General features: G+C 35.8%; 2 protein-coding genes across 5 annotated transcripts; one reads left to right on the forward strand and one right to left on the reverse strand.

Moving 5' to 3' along the window:
- Positions 1–2,707: 2,707 nt before the first annotated feature.
- On the reverse strand, positions 2,708–6,686 carry LOC306872997 (B-cell receptor CD22-like). Its single transcript, XM_079421986.1, has 10 exons — positions 6,652–6,686; positions 5,962–6,027; positions 5,499–5,852; positions 5,161–5,409; positions 4,822–5,070; positions 4,667–4,742; positions 4,356–4,392; positions 4,151–4,231; positions 3,945–4,025; positions 2,708–3,818 (listed from the first exon to the last, which is right to left on the reverse strand). The coding sequence occupies exons 1-10, from the start codon at positions 6,668–6,670 to the stop codon at positions 3,804–3,806; spliced, it is 1,227 nt and encodes a 408-aa protein (XP_079278112.1). The 5' UTR covers positions 6,671–6,686; the 3' UTR covers positions 2,708–3,803.
- A 4,128-nt stretch (positions 6,687–10,814) lies between these two features.
- On the forward strand, positions 10,815–14,049 carry LOC306872987 (B-cell receptor CD22-like). 4 transcript variants are annotated; one of them, XM_079421970.1, is made up of 9 exons: positions 10,819–10,897; positions 11,148–11,214; positions 11,670–12,014; positions 12,113–12,361; positions 12,457–12,699; positions 12,817–12,877; positions 13,041–13,086; positions 13,256–13,497; positions 13,594–13,785. In XM_079421970.1, the coding sequence occupies exons 1-9, from the start codon at positions 10,883–10,885 to the stop codon at positions 13,649–13,651; spliced, it is 1,326 nt and encodes a 441-aa protein (XP_079278096.1). In that variant the 5' UTR covers positions 10,819–10,882; the 3' UTR covers positions 13,652–13,785. The 4 variants fall into 4 exon arrangements, with proteins under 4 accessions (XP_079278094.1, XP_079278096.1, XP_079278095.1 ...); XM_079421969.1 differs by having other exon boundaries at positions 12,778–12,877; positions 13,594–13,782; XM_079421971.1 differs by having other exon boundaries at positions 12,457–12,645; positions 12,778–12,877; positions 13,594–13,782.
- Positions 14,050–16,477: the final 2,428 nt, after the last annotated feature.

Here is a 16,477-nt window from a genome sequence, read left to right on the forward strand (position 1 = left end):
TTCATATTTCAAATTTGAAGAAGATACCATGAAAAATGAGATTCCTGCAATATTTTTTCTGAAACTATTTATAGTCCCCCCACCCCCCTGTTTGAGGAAAAATAACCACCAAATGGATTGCAGAATTATACAAGCTATTTTAGTCATTATACATGTTCCTGCATAGTTTTTCAATTATAAAATAATAGACAGATTTATTTGAGCACTAAAAAATACAAAAATAATTATTTGAGTAATAAAAAAGGAAAAAAAATAGAAAAAAATGCTTTGTATATAGTATGTATACTGAAGTATTCTTCGTTATTCGTTATTACAATGATAAATATCACTGCCAGACGTGAAGTGATATTGCCAGACATGGTCATAGAGTCAGTAAACACACGCTGATGTGCTTCCATTCAGATTATAATCAAACAGATGGGCCATATAATCAATAATAGCTGATCAATGAATCACAATGATAGCCGTCATAGAGTCGCTAATAAACACGCTGATGTGCGTCCATACAGATTATAATCATGCAGACACGGCCACATTCCCCACACAATACACACACACACATATAAAAAATGTAGAAGAAAAAAAAAACAGTTTTTTATGGATAAAGCAGATCGCTAAGTTATGCCCCGCTCAGATGACAGCGTGCGTCACAGAAGCGTCACTGCCGGCAGGAGGGAGCGCCAAATTCAAATAATCTATATTCCGCTTTTCTGAGACTTTTTTTTCCGTAGACGGTCTCATTATGTTTGTAAGACCGTATTCTACAAAATCGTTTTGTTTTTTTACCACCAAGACGCTGTTTTTGAGCGTAATTTATTCCATAACGGACGCGAACAATAACTCTCTGAAGAAATGAAACGTAAACAAAAGAATATTCATCCTTATTACAACGTTATTGTTTCGCTGGACTAAAAGTGCTCGCTGGGATGTTTTTCTGTGGACCCTTACCTCTCTAACTAAACTGGGATTTCAGCAGTGGACGCGTTTGTGGCTCGTTATTACAATGATAAAGGTACGTACGGCTTTTTTACTCTGCGTGTTTGGATGTGTACTGCTTACACAAATGTAGCAAATTTGTGCCACTCATTCCTTATAAGCTTTCCATCGAAAAACAGCGATCTGTCGTCGATGCTTGAGGCTTAGACCCTCAGAATGATATAGAGTTTGACAAGATTAACTTTGTCCCGTTTCATTTATTCTATTAGAAAACAATGACACATGCAAACAAAGAGCGTTCAGTGCGAGGTCGCTCTGGTGCAGGCTAACAGGTTAAATGATGATTGTGCATTAGTGATGAATAATAACACCTGCTGTCATTAAGAATTACAGAGGATCAGATGTTGATGTTTTATTGGTTATGTCACCATCATGGAGATCAGTGTTTGCTTTAGTTGTGACTCCTGTGTTATATCTCTCTCTGTAGTAAGGCATGTGGTGTTGTAAAGCAGAGAGGACAGTGCTTTACAGTGATCATATAGTCACCATGAGCTTTTATTTCCTTGCTTCATTTATATGTTTAGGTTTTGCATAATCACTCCTGTGACACTACAGCATGCAAGCAAAGTGTTTCTCTAATACAGAGTGGTCCAAACTTGGTCCTGGAGTGCCAGTTTTGTGCAGAGTTTAGCTCCAATCCTAATTAAACACACTTGAAACAGCTCATCAAGCTCTTACTAGACATACTAAAAACCTCCATGCAGGCGTGTTGTGGCAAGTTGGAGCTAAACTCAACAGAACGCCAGCCCCCAAGGAGAGAGTTTGGACAGACCTGATCTAATAGTTACAGTGAAGGAATTTTAAATCTATGCAATGCATATAAAATTTTATCTGTAGCAGCTTTTACACACACAGAGACATCAAGAATCAGCATATGAATCTCAACAATGGTGACAATCAACAAAAACTCCCATCATGCAATGCAGTATGAATAATTATTGTCACCACTGTTGAGAATCATATGATAAATGCTCATGTCTAAAAACCTAATCCTAAAGATTTTTATTTTTTGGTCAACGTTAAAGCTTTACTGTCGCATTTACTTAGTAGTTGTTGTTGTTATTTTCTTTTTTAGTAGTCAAATGTAGTTAAAAAAACAAAGAGAGAAATACTGACCTAGAGAGGTTTAAACCAAGAATGTAGTGGTGGGCAGAGCGAGGCTTCGTGAAACACTGAAGCTGTTGAAGCAAATGTGTTGAGGCTTCGAAACGTTTTGAAACCTGTCTCTACAGTGACACCTAGTGGGCATTTTCAAGTATTGCTCTGAAACAGCATCTACAAAGAAACAATTGAAGCCACCAGGTGATATGGGGGAGTGGTAAGTGTGCTTGATTGCAATGATGTCTCTGTGGGTTTGAATCCTGGGTGAAGCAGTCACTTTTACAAAATTATAATAAACAATTAAAATGTGTGTTTTTATTGTTCTCTTCTTGTAAAGTTTTGAAACATCGGTCTGACATCTTAAAAAGTTTTTAAGATGTGCTATATAATACTTATAAAAATAATATATATAAAACTTTTTAAAATGTAAAACTAAAACTTAAAAATGACCTGCAGGGAACGTTCTCTTTGGGTTATTAAAACAAGAACCTACAGGGAATGTTCCTAGAACGTTCTTATTTGGTTCCCAGAAAAATAACCAACTAGGAACCAAATGGGAACGTTCTGTGTTTGTTGGGTAAATACAAAGGGAAGACTGGACACACAAGTTGCAGTACAACACAATTTAATAAAATAATATACAGTATCTTTAAATACACTGAATAGGCAGAATTTGTAAAACTTTACATACAATGAAATCTAAATTATTTTAGATGTAGTTTTTGTTTGTTGTAAAACATGAAGATTTTCATACTACATGGATATGGTATTTTATGATTTAATACAGTAACTTTAACACACAATGCAATGGTACACTTTTATATAAATCCATGATATAATTTAATCAGAACCTAAATAAAATAATCCTCACATTACTTAAGTATTGTGTTCAGCAATCGTTGGCTCTTTTGACAAATTGGTTGTGATGAACATCATTTGTAAATCATTCTGAATAAAACCATCAGCTAAATTAATTAAAGGGATACTTCACCCAAAAAAATTTAATTACCCCATGATTTACTCACCCTCAAGCCATCCAATAGTGTACACAACTTTCTTCTTCCAGACTTATGCAATCTGATTTATATTTAAATATGTGTGTGTGTGTGTGTGTGTGTGTGTGTGTGTGTTGGCTCTTCCAAGGTTTTTAATGGCAGTGAATGTGTGTTGGGATTTTGAAGTCCAATAAAGTGCATCCATCATCATACAATGTACTCCACACAGCTCCAGGGGGTGAATCAAGGCCTTCTGAACTGAATTGATGTGTTTGTATAAGACAAATATCCATATTTAAAACTTTATAAACTTTATGCTAACTTTCGTACATGTGATCACCAGAGAGTGGCGTTCCAGCGGATGACGTAGGATGTAGGTGTAGCGTAAAGATCACGGTTTGTAAAGTTTTAAATATGGATAATGGATCACCCACTGCTTCAATTCAGACTTCAATATCTCAACGCCCATTTACTGCCATTATAAAGCTTGACATTTTTTAGGACAAGCCAGGACATTTTTAAATAAAACTCAGATTGTATATGTCTGAAAGTCATGTACACCTAGGATGAGTGAGTAAATCATGGGGCAATTTTCATTTTTAGGTGAACTATCCCTTTAATGTAAATCAAGATGCTCCTGTCAATCATTCAGGGCTCCACCCACAGAGAGACAGAAAATGGCTGTAAAATGTTTACCATGTGTCCCAAACACTACGGCCCGCCACACTGAAAGAGAGAAAGTAAATTAATGCATGAATAACTAATACACTTCAAATTTCTGGTCATAAAAATGACTGTAATTGATCATAAGTTTGTCAGTAGATATTTGATATCAAGAGTGAAAACACTTACCTTTATATTCTCATACACAGATTCATCCATCTCAACATCACAAGCTTCAGGGATGTCATCATTTGATCTGGAATGTTTCATCTTTGCCATTAAAAAAAAACAGAATAGAGAGAAAACAATCAAAAATTTACCAACGTATGATAACTATTAGGTCACCTTAACAATTAGATTAGTGTTCACATTTATAGACTGTAACAATAATTTACCGTTACATTCTCATACAAAGGTTCAGTCGACTCCACATCAGCTACTGTACATCTGTCATGATCAGGTCTGGAATAATTCATCTTTGCCATTTCAGAGACAAAGACAAAAGCAGAGACAAAATAAATAATGTTTATAAACTCAGTGTATGAAATGCATTCAGACTGTCAGTCTTTTAGCTTCTAATTCATTTATTGATTTTCTCACCTGAGTTTCGAGTGTGTCTTTTCTCTTTTTCATCCTGCTTCTCATTAAAAACAATAAATATGTTACATGAAATAGTATGCAATTAACATGTTGTATTAAAATAATATTGGGCTCTGATGCATTTCTACTATGGGATAATATTTTATTGGTCAACCTTGTGGAGCATTTTTCTCATTTTATGTCTAAGATGAAAATCTTAATATCAATAGTTGTAGAAAGTTACTCTGACAGCTAAATGTCTTCTTTATTATTCTTATTAAAGGTTATAAATGACGTTAAGTACCTGCAATCAAACACTACACACATCTTACCAAATCAGCAGCATTGTGATGATAACTGCAGCTCCACAAACCACTCCAATGGATATGTACAATATCACCAGACGTCCTACAACACAGACAAGACAGTAAAACACCAGAACAGATTAATTTGCTTCACTTCAGAAAGAGTAAATGAGCTGCTCTACCTTTAACAGTGACAGTAACAGCGTCTGATCTCTGAGATCCATGTTGATTGTGAGCCTCACAGTAGAAGCGTCCACTCTGTAGTGCACTGAAACTCTGTCCAGATCCAACAGATGAGTTTTGATTCTCCTTAAACCAGCTGAAGTTCAGAGCAGGTGGGTTTGAATCACTGCTGCAGATCAGAGTCACTGAATCTCCCTCCACTATTTCACCAGATCCATTTATAGACACTGAGACGTTCTTGGGTGCATCTAAAAAGGATACAAATAAAATCCTTAAATCATTTAATTCAAACACAATCTGCAGGTTTTTTCAAGAAGTACAATTAAAGCTGTACTCACACGTGACATTGAGCTGAACAGCAGGAGAGATGTAAGTGTGTCCATGTAGAGCACAGCTATATCTGCCTGCATCCTCTCTTCTGACTGACTGCAGCAGGAGTTGATTGTTTCTGTCTCTTCTCTCAGTTAATGGCTGTGAGTTTCTGTACCAGATGAATGTTGCTCTGTCAGTCAGAGCGCAGCTGCTTTTACATGTCAGACTGACATTATGACCCTCTGTCACGCTCTCAGGAGACTCCACCTGAAGATCTGAACACAACACACACATTATATCTAGTGCTGCTGTCAGACACTGATAATTATTCAACATAATGCACAGAAGAAGAGTGAAACCTCACCAAAGTCATCTGCGACAGTAAGATTCACTCCTGGAAGACCAAGCCATCTTCCTTCTGTTACATTAGTTGTGAATCTGAAACAGTACATGTGTGAATCGTTCTGTGTCACATGACTCAGTCTGATGGTGCAGTTCTGCTGTTTATCTCCCAGATACTGAAGCCTCTGACTGTATTCAGGGTCCTCAGACAGATCTGGAAACTCTTTACCCTTTTCACAGTTTTTGGTCCAGAACACTTTCATGATCTGATATCCAGTAGGGTATGTATAATTGCAGTTCATTATCATTGATGAGTCCTTTAGTGCACAGATGTGTGAATGACTGTACTTCACACCCCAATCAGCACTAGAGACCCCTGAAACACAGAATTCATATTGAACAAATGGGCATCCACTTAAGATGAAAAAAAAAAAAAAAAGAATATGCAAAATCCTTCTTGAGTGTTTCTTGTTGCAGTCACTCACCATGAATCAAGATCAGAAAGATCGGAAGAGAAGGAGCCATTCTGACTGACCTCAGCATAGCAACACCTTCAATAAATGTAGTTTTATTGATTTAAAGTATGTTTTAATATCTCACTGTAATTTTTAGTAAATGTAAACATTACATTTGATTGACAGTATGTTTAGATGGTGGTGTTTAATGAGGTTGGTTATTGGTTGAACTGGTTTCTATGAGGTCAAACTAGTTAAGCGCACAAGCCATTAACTTCCTCTTTATAGTCAACTCAAATCAAGCTCCATCTTAAAAGCTGTTGACCAAGATCATCTTGTGTCTTAAACTAAAGAATAAATGCCAACACCCAAAACACAACATATACTGGTCTTTTCAACAAGACTACATATTAAAAATGCACATCTAATTACCAGATAAAGATTTTAAAAGTTTAAACCACAACTATTTAGTCACTGAGCTTGGAGATCATGTAAAAATTAACGACATCATTTCAGGATCAACAAACAGTACAGATTACCCAACACATGATGGTTAAACTAAGGAATAGGCAATTGCTGACTATATTCAAAACCACTTCTTAACTTTTGAACCTAGTTACTGAGAACTTATACATGTGACAACTCGCTCGAATCCAGCCCAAACATACACAAGATATTTGATGACAATCAGTCTACAGAGTGATTATAAAATGCTCTTACCCATTTCACCAACATCCATGAGCAGTGACAGCACTAGAAATGATTGGGGTGCAACCAGTAATAGGTTTTTATGTGGTCAACAGCTTATATTTTAGTAGGAGGATATAACACTTCACAGCATACAGCAGGAGAATAGCTTTTAACTGAGTGTCATCACATAGACAACATCAGAATATAGACTGAGTTCATCTAAGAGAAACCTTAAGTCAGTCTGTAGAGAAGCTCATTATGCTTTCAATCGTATATGTATATTTATCTGCATTTGATATTTCTAGCATTTTATAAACTTTAGTAAAAAATTAGTAAATAAATTTAGTAAGAAAAGAATAGTTAAATCTGTAAAATTAGTAAAGCTAATTTAGTAAAAAAAGAAAATGCCACTGAAGTAGAGCTAACAGAATATAACAGTTGCTTCCTCTGAAAGATTTCCATCATTTGAGATCTTCTAAACTTTGTGTTCTTATTCTGGCCTTGTGTCACTTCTCTATTGTCAGAGAATAGACACTTCTCTATCTTGTGAACCTCTGAATACATCCATAAATGCAGTTTGTTCTGTAGCGTGACAGAGGTGAGAAAACAAGACGTGTCCACACTCACAGCTAGTGATGGTGAGATGATGGTGATTTTCAGCCACGTGGTTCACGAAAGGGTTAAGCCCAATTTACACATCTGCGTCGAAACTACGCCGTAGCCTACACAGAGACGCAAGCGTTATGATTGGTCTGCTAGAAACCCTCCCTCCGTATGTACTTGAGTTTTGTGTGCGTTTATGAGCACTGTAATATAGTTTAATGTTACACCTTATTTAAAATAAAACAAAACAAAGAACAAGTGTCTTATCATTTATTATAGTACATAGCATTATACATCAGTAGTTGTCCAGGACAAACAATATTGATCTGCCATGGTACACGTCCTTGTGGAGACTGAAAGAATGCAATGATTTGATATTTATTTGCTGCCGTCACGGCTATAATGCTTCTCCACTGGTTTTAGAAGATTTTGAATATGAGGATAATAAGGTGATAATACTTGGATGTTGTTTTGTCCAACAATAGCCTACATCAAATGTGAATGGTCTCTGATTTCATTACTGCATCTTCAGTTTTAAGCTAAGTGATGCTGCTTTGTCCAGTACTCGCACAAGACAAGACAGTGAATACATTAACAGTAAACTGACCCGCATAAAATTAAATAACAACATAGCCTATTTTGTTCTGTTAAGATTGTTGAATTGCAAAAAAAAAAAAAAATTAAATAACATTTTGCTCTTGATGTATAATGGTGAAATGCTCCTGATCACTAGAGGTCGCTGTTCCAGAAAGCTTCCAGCTTAACACATCCTCTAGTGGTCAGGAGCAATTCTGCTGGCTTGCGACTATATTCTTTTTGAATGCTTCATAAATTTCTGTTGATTAGATACGGTCAAAATATGTTAACTATGAAAGGGCAGATAAAATAAGTATATGACAGTAATATATGTATTTGTTTTTTTTTTACAGGTATTAATTTGCTCATGCAATCCGACAAATTGTGTTTGTAGGCATTTAGAATTATTTACACAGATAACACACATAGGTTGGACACATGCATGCAGAACAGTGTTTATAAATTTTTTAGTTATTATGCAGCTGTGGACAGTCCCACTGGTCTCAGATTAATATGCAGGCAAGCCAAACATCTTTGCATTTGAATAACCATCTTTTGCATACATTTTATATAGACAGATGCAGGTTTTGAACATGTATTTCTCATAGATCTGGATGAAATCTTTGTCAGGGCTGCACAAAGCTCAGCTGCATGTCTCCATGAATGTCTAGTACATCAATCTCCTCCAGATTAGCGTAGCGATGGCTGTAAGTGTGAGTTTGTTGACCATAGACAAACACCTGGTAACCATGACAACTGCAGAAAAGGGTGACCTGAAATGCATCAAAATCATTTAATATTCTTGAAAATAGTCTGAAAGTAGTCCCCAGCTGGGTAACTAGTTATGATATAGCTGGGGACTACTTTCAGGTGCTGCGTAAGATCATTGCGCCTGCTGCACTCATGGTACGGCAGCAAAATTCCTTGATTATTACGCCGGAATGAGAGTATAGTTCCTAGCCATATCAGCCAAGAAAATCACAACTTTTCTTTTTCCGTCAGTCTTACTACACGATGTAACTACAGAAGAGTCAAGTTTTAAATAGGAAAAATATCGAAACTCTTTGGTCATTTTTGAGCACGATGCTAATGGCCTAATCAGATTCAATGATCTATGCTAAGCTCCGCTAAAAGTCCTACCGCCAGATCCGGAGATCGGCTGAATCGATTCGAAAATGGTAAAACTCAACTGTTTAACTCTTGGGGAGTTGGAAAATGAGCCTATTTTCAAAAAAAAGTGGAGTGCTCCTTTAAGCTGCCTAATATCCTAAACAACCGTATCAACAGCATTAGCTGAGTGCATGAGTTGAAATGAATATCACAGCCTTAGCTGACATCCAGTAAAGTAAAGATAAAGATGGTATTCTTGAACAGAACAGTTCCAATCGTCCAATAACTATAACATTCAGGTAATCCACCAAAGAAAGGCAAGATCTTTATAATCCATGAGCCTGAGATCCAAGTAATTTTTTTTAAAAATTTAAGTCATGGAATAGTTCACAAATTGTTAATCCTCTTTTTGATTTTCAAACAATGAATGGAAAGTATGATTGCTAGTGGGAACAAAAAGTAATTTTTGATTGAGCTGTAAAACCAAGGTTTCCCAATCAGGACTTGGCATAGCTGGTAGGCCATGCTGCCTTTCTCAAACAACTCTGGCTTTCTCTTCCACTCACCAGAGTAAATTCAAGACACTAGAGCCCCCTAGCTAGTCCCTAGTGGTGTGTAGTGGTATTACTTTTAGAAGAAAACCATGATAACAGGCCTGAGCCTGTTACAACTGTGTGAGAGACTGTGGCCCGGTTTCATAGACAGGGTTTAGCCTAAACCAGGATTAGGCCATAGTTCAATTAAGACATTTTAGTCATTTTTATAAATGTGCCTTGGAAAAAAACATTACTGGTGTGCATCTTGAGATACAACAAAGGCACTGATATATTTTAAGATCAGTCAGTGCAAGTTTCTTTCAGTTGAAACAGCTCAGAATTTCATTTTAGTCTAGGACTAGTCTTAAGCCTTGTCTGTGAAACCGGGGGTATATGTCCTGTGGCAGCAGATCTGCTGAAGTCATTCAAAGCAAGGGCCTCTACGTTTCCCACTAATTTCTGACAGCTGTAACCCTTCAGATATTTCAGTTGTAATCTTTGTTTGTGCTACAGCATGACACAAAGCTCTCAATATGCTCAGCTTCTGTTATTCTGTCTGTTGTGTTTCTGTAACTTCCCCTTTAAGTGATCAGTTTTATTTGTGCTCATGTTTGTTCAAACCCTCAAACTATCAGCAGAGGTCACCATCTCCTGCTACTGACCTCAACATTAATGCACATCAGCTGTAAATCACTGAACACAGTACAGGAAAAAACAACACACACATGAAGATGAATTTAAAGTCCTTCATATGTTTGTATTATAATTCCATTCAGCCTCTCCTCTGGTTCTTCAGTCTCTGTTTGCTTTAATAGCGGTTCTTTACCTCTTATTTCCTGCTTCATGTCTGATGGAAGCAAAGGATGTTGCGTCATTTGAATATCAATTCTGATTGTTTCCTAACAAGAGGAGTTTGTAGTTATGCATGTAGGTATGTATCTGAGTTCTGCTCATTAGTAAATAAATCATCTGATCATCTGCTTTTATCTAATGGACCGAGTCGAGAGTCACGTGACCAATCAGCTGTCTATGACTGACAAAAGAGTTTGAAAGAGTACACTGTCAAAAAAATAATTAATACTTAATATTTGATTATAAATAAGGCCTTTTCTCAGTCAGAATGGCCTAGAGTTGTTTAATTGACAGTTAGTTTTCAGAGAATATAAATTTAATGGACAATAACAGCTAGCTTATATTAAAACTAAAGTCTGGTCACAAAGTCCTGTTCTCTAAACATCTTTTGAAAATGTGCTCAAATTAACTTGTATTGCTATCTTATTGTTATTTTTAGTTTAGTTTGAGTTCAGCAATGTAATTTTCCTCTTAAAGGAGGGACCTGTTTCTGCTGCTGGGTATTAAAACAGTGTTAACCACACAAAGCCAGTAGCTGAAGTGCATGAGTTAAAACAGTCTGTCATTTAGCTGCTGTTGATCTGATGAGCTTCAACACGGTAAGACAAACACACTCGTACTTCAATAAAACCTGATGATTATTTCTGTAGATGAAGCTATTATAACACATGATTCCTGACATGAGAAATATCTTCTATTCATCTCAATGATCAGTTCATTTACACACACTGATGTTGTGCATTAATAATCTTCAGATGTGCAAAGATCTTACGTACACTAAGAGCTGTTTAGGGTGATCTGCAAATACTGTTTATTAGCATAAAAGTGATAATTAATGCTGTATTATAGATATATTTTACGGTGATGGTGGTCAGAATGGCTCCTCGTCTTCCTCTGATCTTTCTGCTTTTTCACAGTAAGTTATTCACATTATAAAAATATTACATTTTATTTTCTAAAACCCCATAATGAGCAAGTAATGGGCAGTTTTCTGTGCAATGTTGATGTACTTCCTTTTGAAACAGGAAGTTAGGCTGTGCAGATCGAGACTGTGTTTAGTTCACAAGTTCAGAACTGAGATGTCAGCTAAAAGCCACAAAACTCACATTTTAATGTCACCAGGTCTTTAATAAAATCAGCTTTATTTTCTTAGTCTCATTTTTTCATTATTTTATAGTGCTGTGTATTGTTCATTTTACTTCTGTTTCTGTGTTTATTTCTGTAACATCCTCCGTCTAAACTGATTAATTCCCAATGAGATTATTTACAACAATTAATATATTCTGACAACTTTTCATGTTTTCATGAGTTTTAATGGCCCGTTGTAACTGATAAAACAACATTTTAATCCTGATGAATTCTGTGTTTCAGGGGTTTCTGCTGGTTGGGGTGTGAGTTACAGTCATTCACACATCTGTGCACTAAAGAACTCATCAGTGATAATGAACTGCACTTATACATACCCTACTGGACATCAGATCAGGAAAGTGTTCTGGACCAAAGGACCAAAAATAAAGGGTGAAGAGTCTCCAGATCTGTCTGAGGACCCTGAATACAGTCAGAGGCTTCAGTATCTGGGAGATAAACAGCAGAACTGCACCGTCAGACTGAGTCATGTGACACAGAAAGATGACCACATGTACTGTTTCAGATTCATCACTAATAGTTCTGATGGTAAATGGACTGGTCATCCAGGAGTGAATCTTACTGTCACAGGTGACTTTGATGAGGTTTCACTCTTCTTCTGTGCATTATGTTGAATAATAATCAGTGTCTGACAGCAGCACTAGATATAATGTGTGTGTTGTGTTCAGATCTTCAGGTGGAGTCTCCTGAGAGCGTGACAGAGGGTCATAATGTCAGTCTGACATGTAAAAGCAGCTGCGCTCTGACTGACAGAGCAACATTCATCTGGTACAGAAACTCACAGCCATTAACTGAGAGAAGAGACAGAAACAATCAACTCCTGCTGCAGTCAGTCAGAAGAGAGGATGCAGGCAGATATAGCTGTGGTCTACATGGACACACTTACATCTCTCCTGCTGCTCAGCTCAGTGTCACGTGTGAGTACAGCTTTATTTGTACTTCTTAAAAAAAAAAAACCTGGAGATTGTGTTTGAATTAAATGATTTAAGGATTTTATTTGTATCCTTTTTAGATGCACCCAGGAACATCTCAGTGTCTATAACTGGATCTGGTGAAATAGTGGAGGGAGATTCAGTGACTCTGATCTGCAGCAGTGATTCAAACCCACCTGCTCTGAACTTCAGCTGGTTTAAGGAGAATCAAAGCTCATCTGTTGGATCTGGACAGAGTTTCAGTGCACTACAGAGTGGACGCTTCTACTGTGAGGCTCACAATCAACATGGATCTCAGAGATCAGACGCTGTTACTGTCACAGGTGAAGCTTTTATTAACACACTCCTGTATCTTCACATCATTCATCAGTTTGTTAATTATGATGATCTTCATCTTTCAGTTCATCATGGTGCTGGTAGGAATGTGTTTGTGATCACAGCTACATCTGGAGGAGGATTCATCATCATCATCATCATCACCATCATCATCTGGTCTATAATGTGCGTTAAATGGAAACAAAAACCCCGCTGTGATTGTATTTGTTCATTCTAGGTTTAGTAGCAGGCAATGACTCATTTGATAGTAATCTTTAAGAACAGTATTAATATTTTATGTTATTTGAATAGAGTTAAGTGCTAAATGCTGTTAATGATATTATCACAGGAGAAAACAACGGGATGTTAAAACTGAAGATTTCTCAGTCAAACAGGTAAAGCAGATAAATCTCTGCATTTTACATCAAAACTTTGGTCTGATTTCATCTGTGTGGTATTGATCTGAAGAATTTGAGACAAACTTCAGTAGACTGACAATCTACACTTCTATCACTTCTCAGATCAAATTAAAAAGTAATAATTTGTAATTGTCTCATATTTCAGAATGATCTCTATTCTGACGTGTCTCAGAGAGTTTCAGAGCCTCTTTCTGAACCCGATACAGTCAATGACGCTCTGTATGCCAGTGTCAAACCCAGCAGAGGAGAAACTCCTGAATCCAGAGATACTGAGGAGATCCACTACGCTACTGTCGAATATCCCCGAAAGAAAGAGAAGAACAGACCGGACGACAATGAATGCCAGTATGACAATATAAGAGTTCATCAGCCTGGTGCTGCCGTGAGGTGAGAAACACTTAACTAGCACTAATTTAACCAGTAACATCTTAACCAGCACAGATCATCTAATCTAAGCTGTTGTCTTATTTGTTTGTTATTTAGGCGATCAAATGTAGAAACTGTGGAGGAGCTTTCAGTGATCTACAGCAGCGCCAAATGAGAAACAAAGTATATTATGTTCTATTGTGTAGTAATGCATGTTTTATAAAGAGTTTCCACTCATGTTTTGGTTTGTCTGCTCTTAAATCTATGGCTAATGCTTCAATAAACCTGATTAGTTATTAACTGCCATGCAGTTTAAGGCTGTAGTGTTTTACTGAAGGACCTCTAGTGGCTGATGTGTGAATGTTTCTTCATGGATGCATCAAACAGAATTTTGAAATGCAAATACTTACCCTCCCAAAAACTTTCCTTTTTTGTGTGTTTATGTCAGAAAGTGGATGTTTGATGCACTTTTCCCCTAAGTGTGAATGCATTTGATGTGGTGATAATTACATATATTTTGTAAACATTCCACATTTTGATCTTATGAAAGGATTTAAGTAAAGAAGAACACAGAAAGAAGAAAAATGTGACTTTCAAAATTCATGATATTTATAACACATTTCACCTTGATTATATATATATATATATTATTTAATTATATATATTTATTTATTATTAAATTGTGCAGTGTATTCACGGTGCAATTTTACTTGACTACACCACGACACTAAACATTCTTTAGAGTCATTAAATATATTTGTTCTTGAAAATATTAATGAATACAAAAGTTACGTTTATGAAAACTTGCTTGTAATGTTTCATCATGAACATCCTTATTTGTTATTTACCTATAAATAAAATATAATTGAATCAAACCAGTACATACCTGTAATTAAAAAAGTGATTTGCCAATGTATTATAAACCAGAGTGGTTGTCATTAAATCAAAAATCAAACCAATAAACCAATCCATATTTACACAGTACATATGTGACCCAGGACCACAAAACCAGTCATAAGGGTCTTTTTTTTTTTAATTGAGATTTATACATCATCATCAAGCTGAATAAATAAGCTTATTTCCATTGATGTAATGTTTGTTAGGATAGAGCAGTATTTGGTCGAGATACAACTATTTTAAAATCTGGAATCTGAGGCTGCACAAAAATCCAAATGAAGTTCTTAGCAATGCATATTACATATTAATCAAAAATCAAGTCTAGTGTGAGCAAGAAACTAACTATTCAGAGGTCTGAACTTCCGTTTTTTTAATGTTTTGAGAATTGAGCCAAAGTAATTAAGAAACAGATTTCATTATGATGGAAAATAAACTAAGATTGCATTACTTTTGCCTACTGCTTTCCACAAGTGAAACAAATAAGCATGTACAGTAAATGATAATGAATACATAACCTGAATTATATGAAAGCAATCATGCTTATAGCACTTTTCACAGTATCATTTGAATCCATTTTTAGTGTTTGGATGTCTTTAACAACGTGTTACTGCAGCAGTTAACTGCTTAAATGTAGAAGGAAGTTAGTATTGTTCTGCAAACTGGTCAAGCAAGAGATGTAGAAGGTTTCAGCTGGTTAAAGGAACTCTTCCTCATTATTAACCTATACAAAGGAAAACATAAACCCATACACATTGTCTTTTCCTGTAATTCCTGTAAAAGTTTTCCAAGGTGACATGAAGATAATACACAACAATAAAGAGAAGGTTAGTTTGGATTGTTTGTTTGGTTTATGTTAGTAACAAAACCAAAAATCTGCATTTGTGAAAATGTTTATAAAATTGTGATTCACTTAAAAAATGATTATAAATTATTTCATTCATCAACAGGGTCATGTTCATGCTCAAGAAACTATGAGTCTCTGTGGCAGGCAACTGCCTGGGTCACCACATTTTGAGTGGACCCCCGAGGGCTGATCATTTAAACCAAGGGTCTGCAACCTTAAACATCAAAAGAGCCATTTTGGCCCTTCATGTGGAGCCACAAAACCTATTTGATCCCTAAAATGAAGATAAAGGTACAATCGCTTGTGTACAAAAGGAGTAAGCCAAAGTGTATGAAACGGCCACCCAAAATAGATTAAACATAGCAAGATAATCATTTTCATAAGTTAATTCCCAAATTGCCCAATTATAGAGACCGTTTACCCTGATGTAACAGATATGGAAATTATTAAACATGATTCATGTTTCACACTATTCCCTTGAAATTGAGCACTTGCCATTGCATTACATTCTGAAAGCTGCCTATAAAGATATGTCATATTTATACAATTCTAAATAAATTTGACATTGTGTGCTAAGACAACTAATTTAGCAAACATTTCCCAAAATATTTAGCAAATATATTACTCTTAATAACACATTTGCTGCTGTATAATCATCCTGCTCATGCTAAACTATGTTACACAAAAATCCAAAAGCTTCCACAACACCTTTAACCCATTATATTAACTGAACATCTTACCTTTGGGGATTTAAGACTAAACTGTAATCTAACTTTAAGAGGTTATTTACGGTCATTTTTAAGAATATTCTTTTCAAGTCTAATTATTCTCAAGAAATGTTTTTGCAAATACAAAATATTATTCTTTTTTGTCTTGGGTTATGGGGAAAAATAAGAAAATAGCAGTTATGAGGAAGTTTGTGTAGTGAATTTAGCCTTGCTATTTTTCACAGTTTCTCTTTTATCTGACTTGCTCACCGACTCTAATAACTGCTTAACTATTAAAATATCTGTGTGTTGAGATGTTTTTAGAGATGTTCTCTGTCCAGAAATATGAGCCCAAGTCCACTGTTTCCTTCTCAATATTCAAATATAAATGAATGATGAAAATCTCACATATCCAGTTCCTTGTCAGTGCATTTTCATATAAACATGACTTTTAATTTCTAGCAGGAATATCACACTATAATATATAATAATATTATCACCTTCATTTTATCATCAGTAATTCAATCAGTTTTAACTCAAGGACTCCAGCTGC

This window comes from Barbus barbus (assembly GCF_936440315.1).
Source record: "Barbus barbus genome assembly, chromosome: 7".
NCBI classification, from domain to species: domain Eukaryota; kingdom Metazoa; phylum Chordata; class Actinopteri; order Cypriniformes; family Cyprinidae; genus Barbus; species Barbus barbus.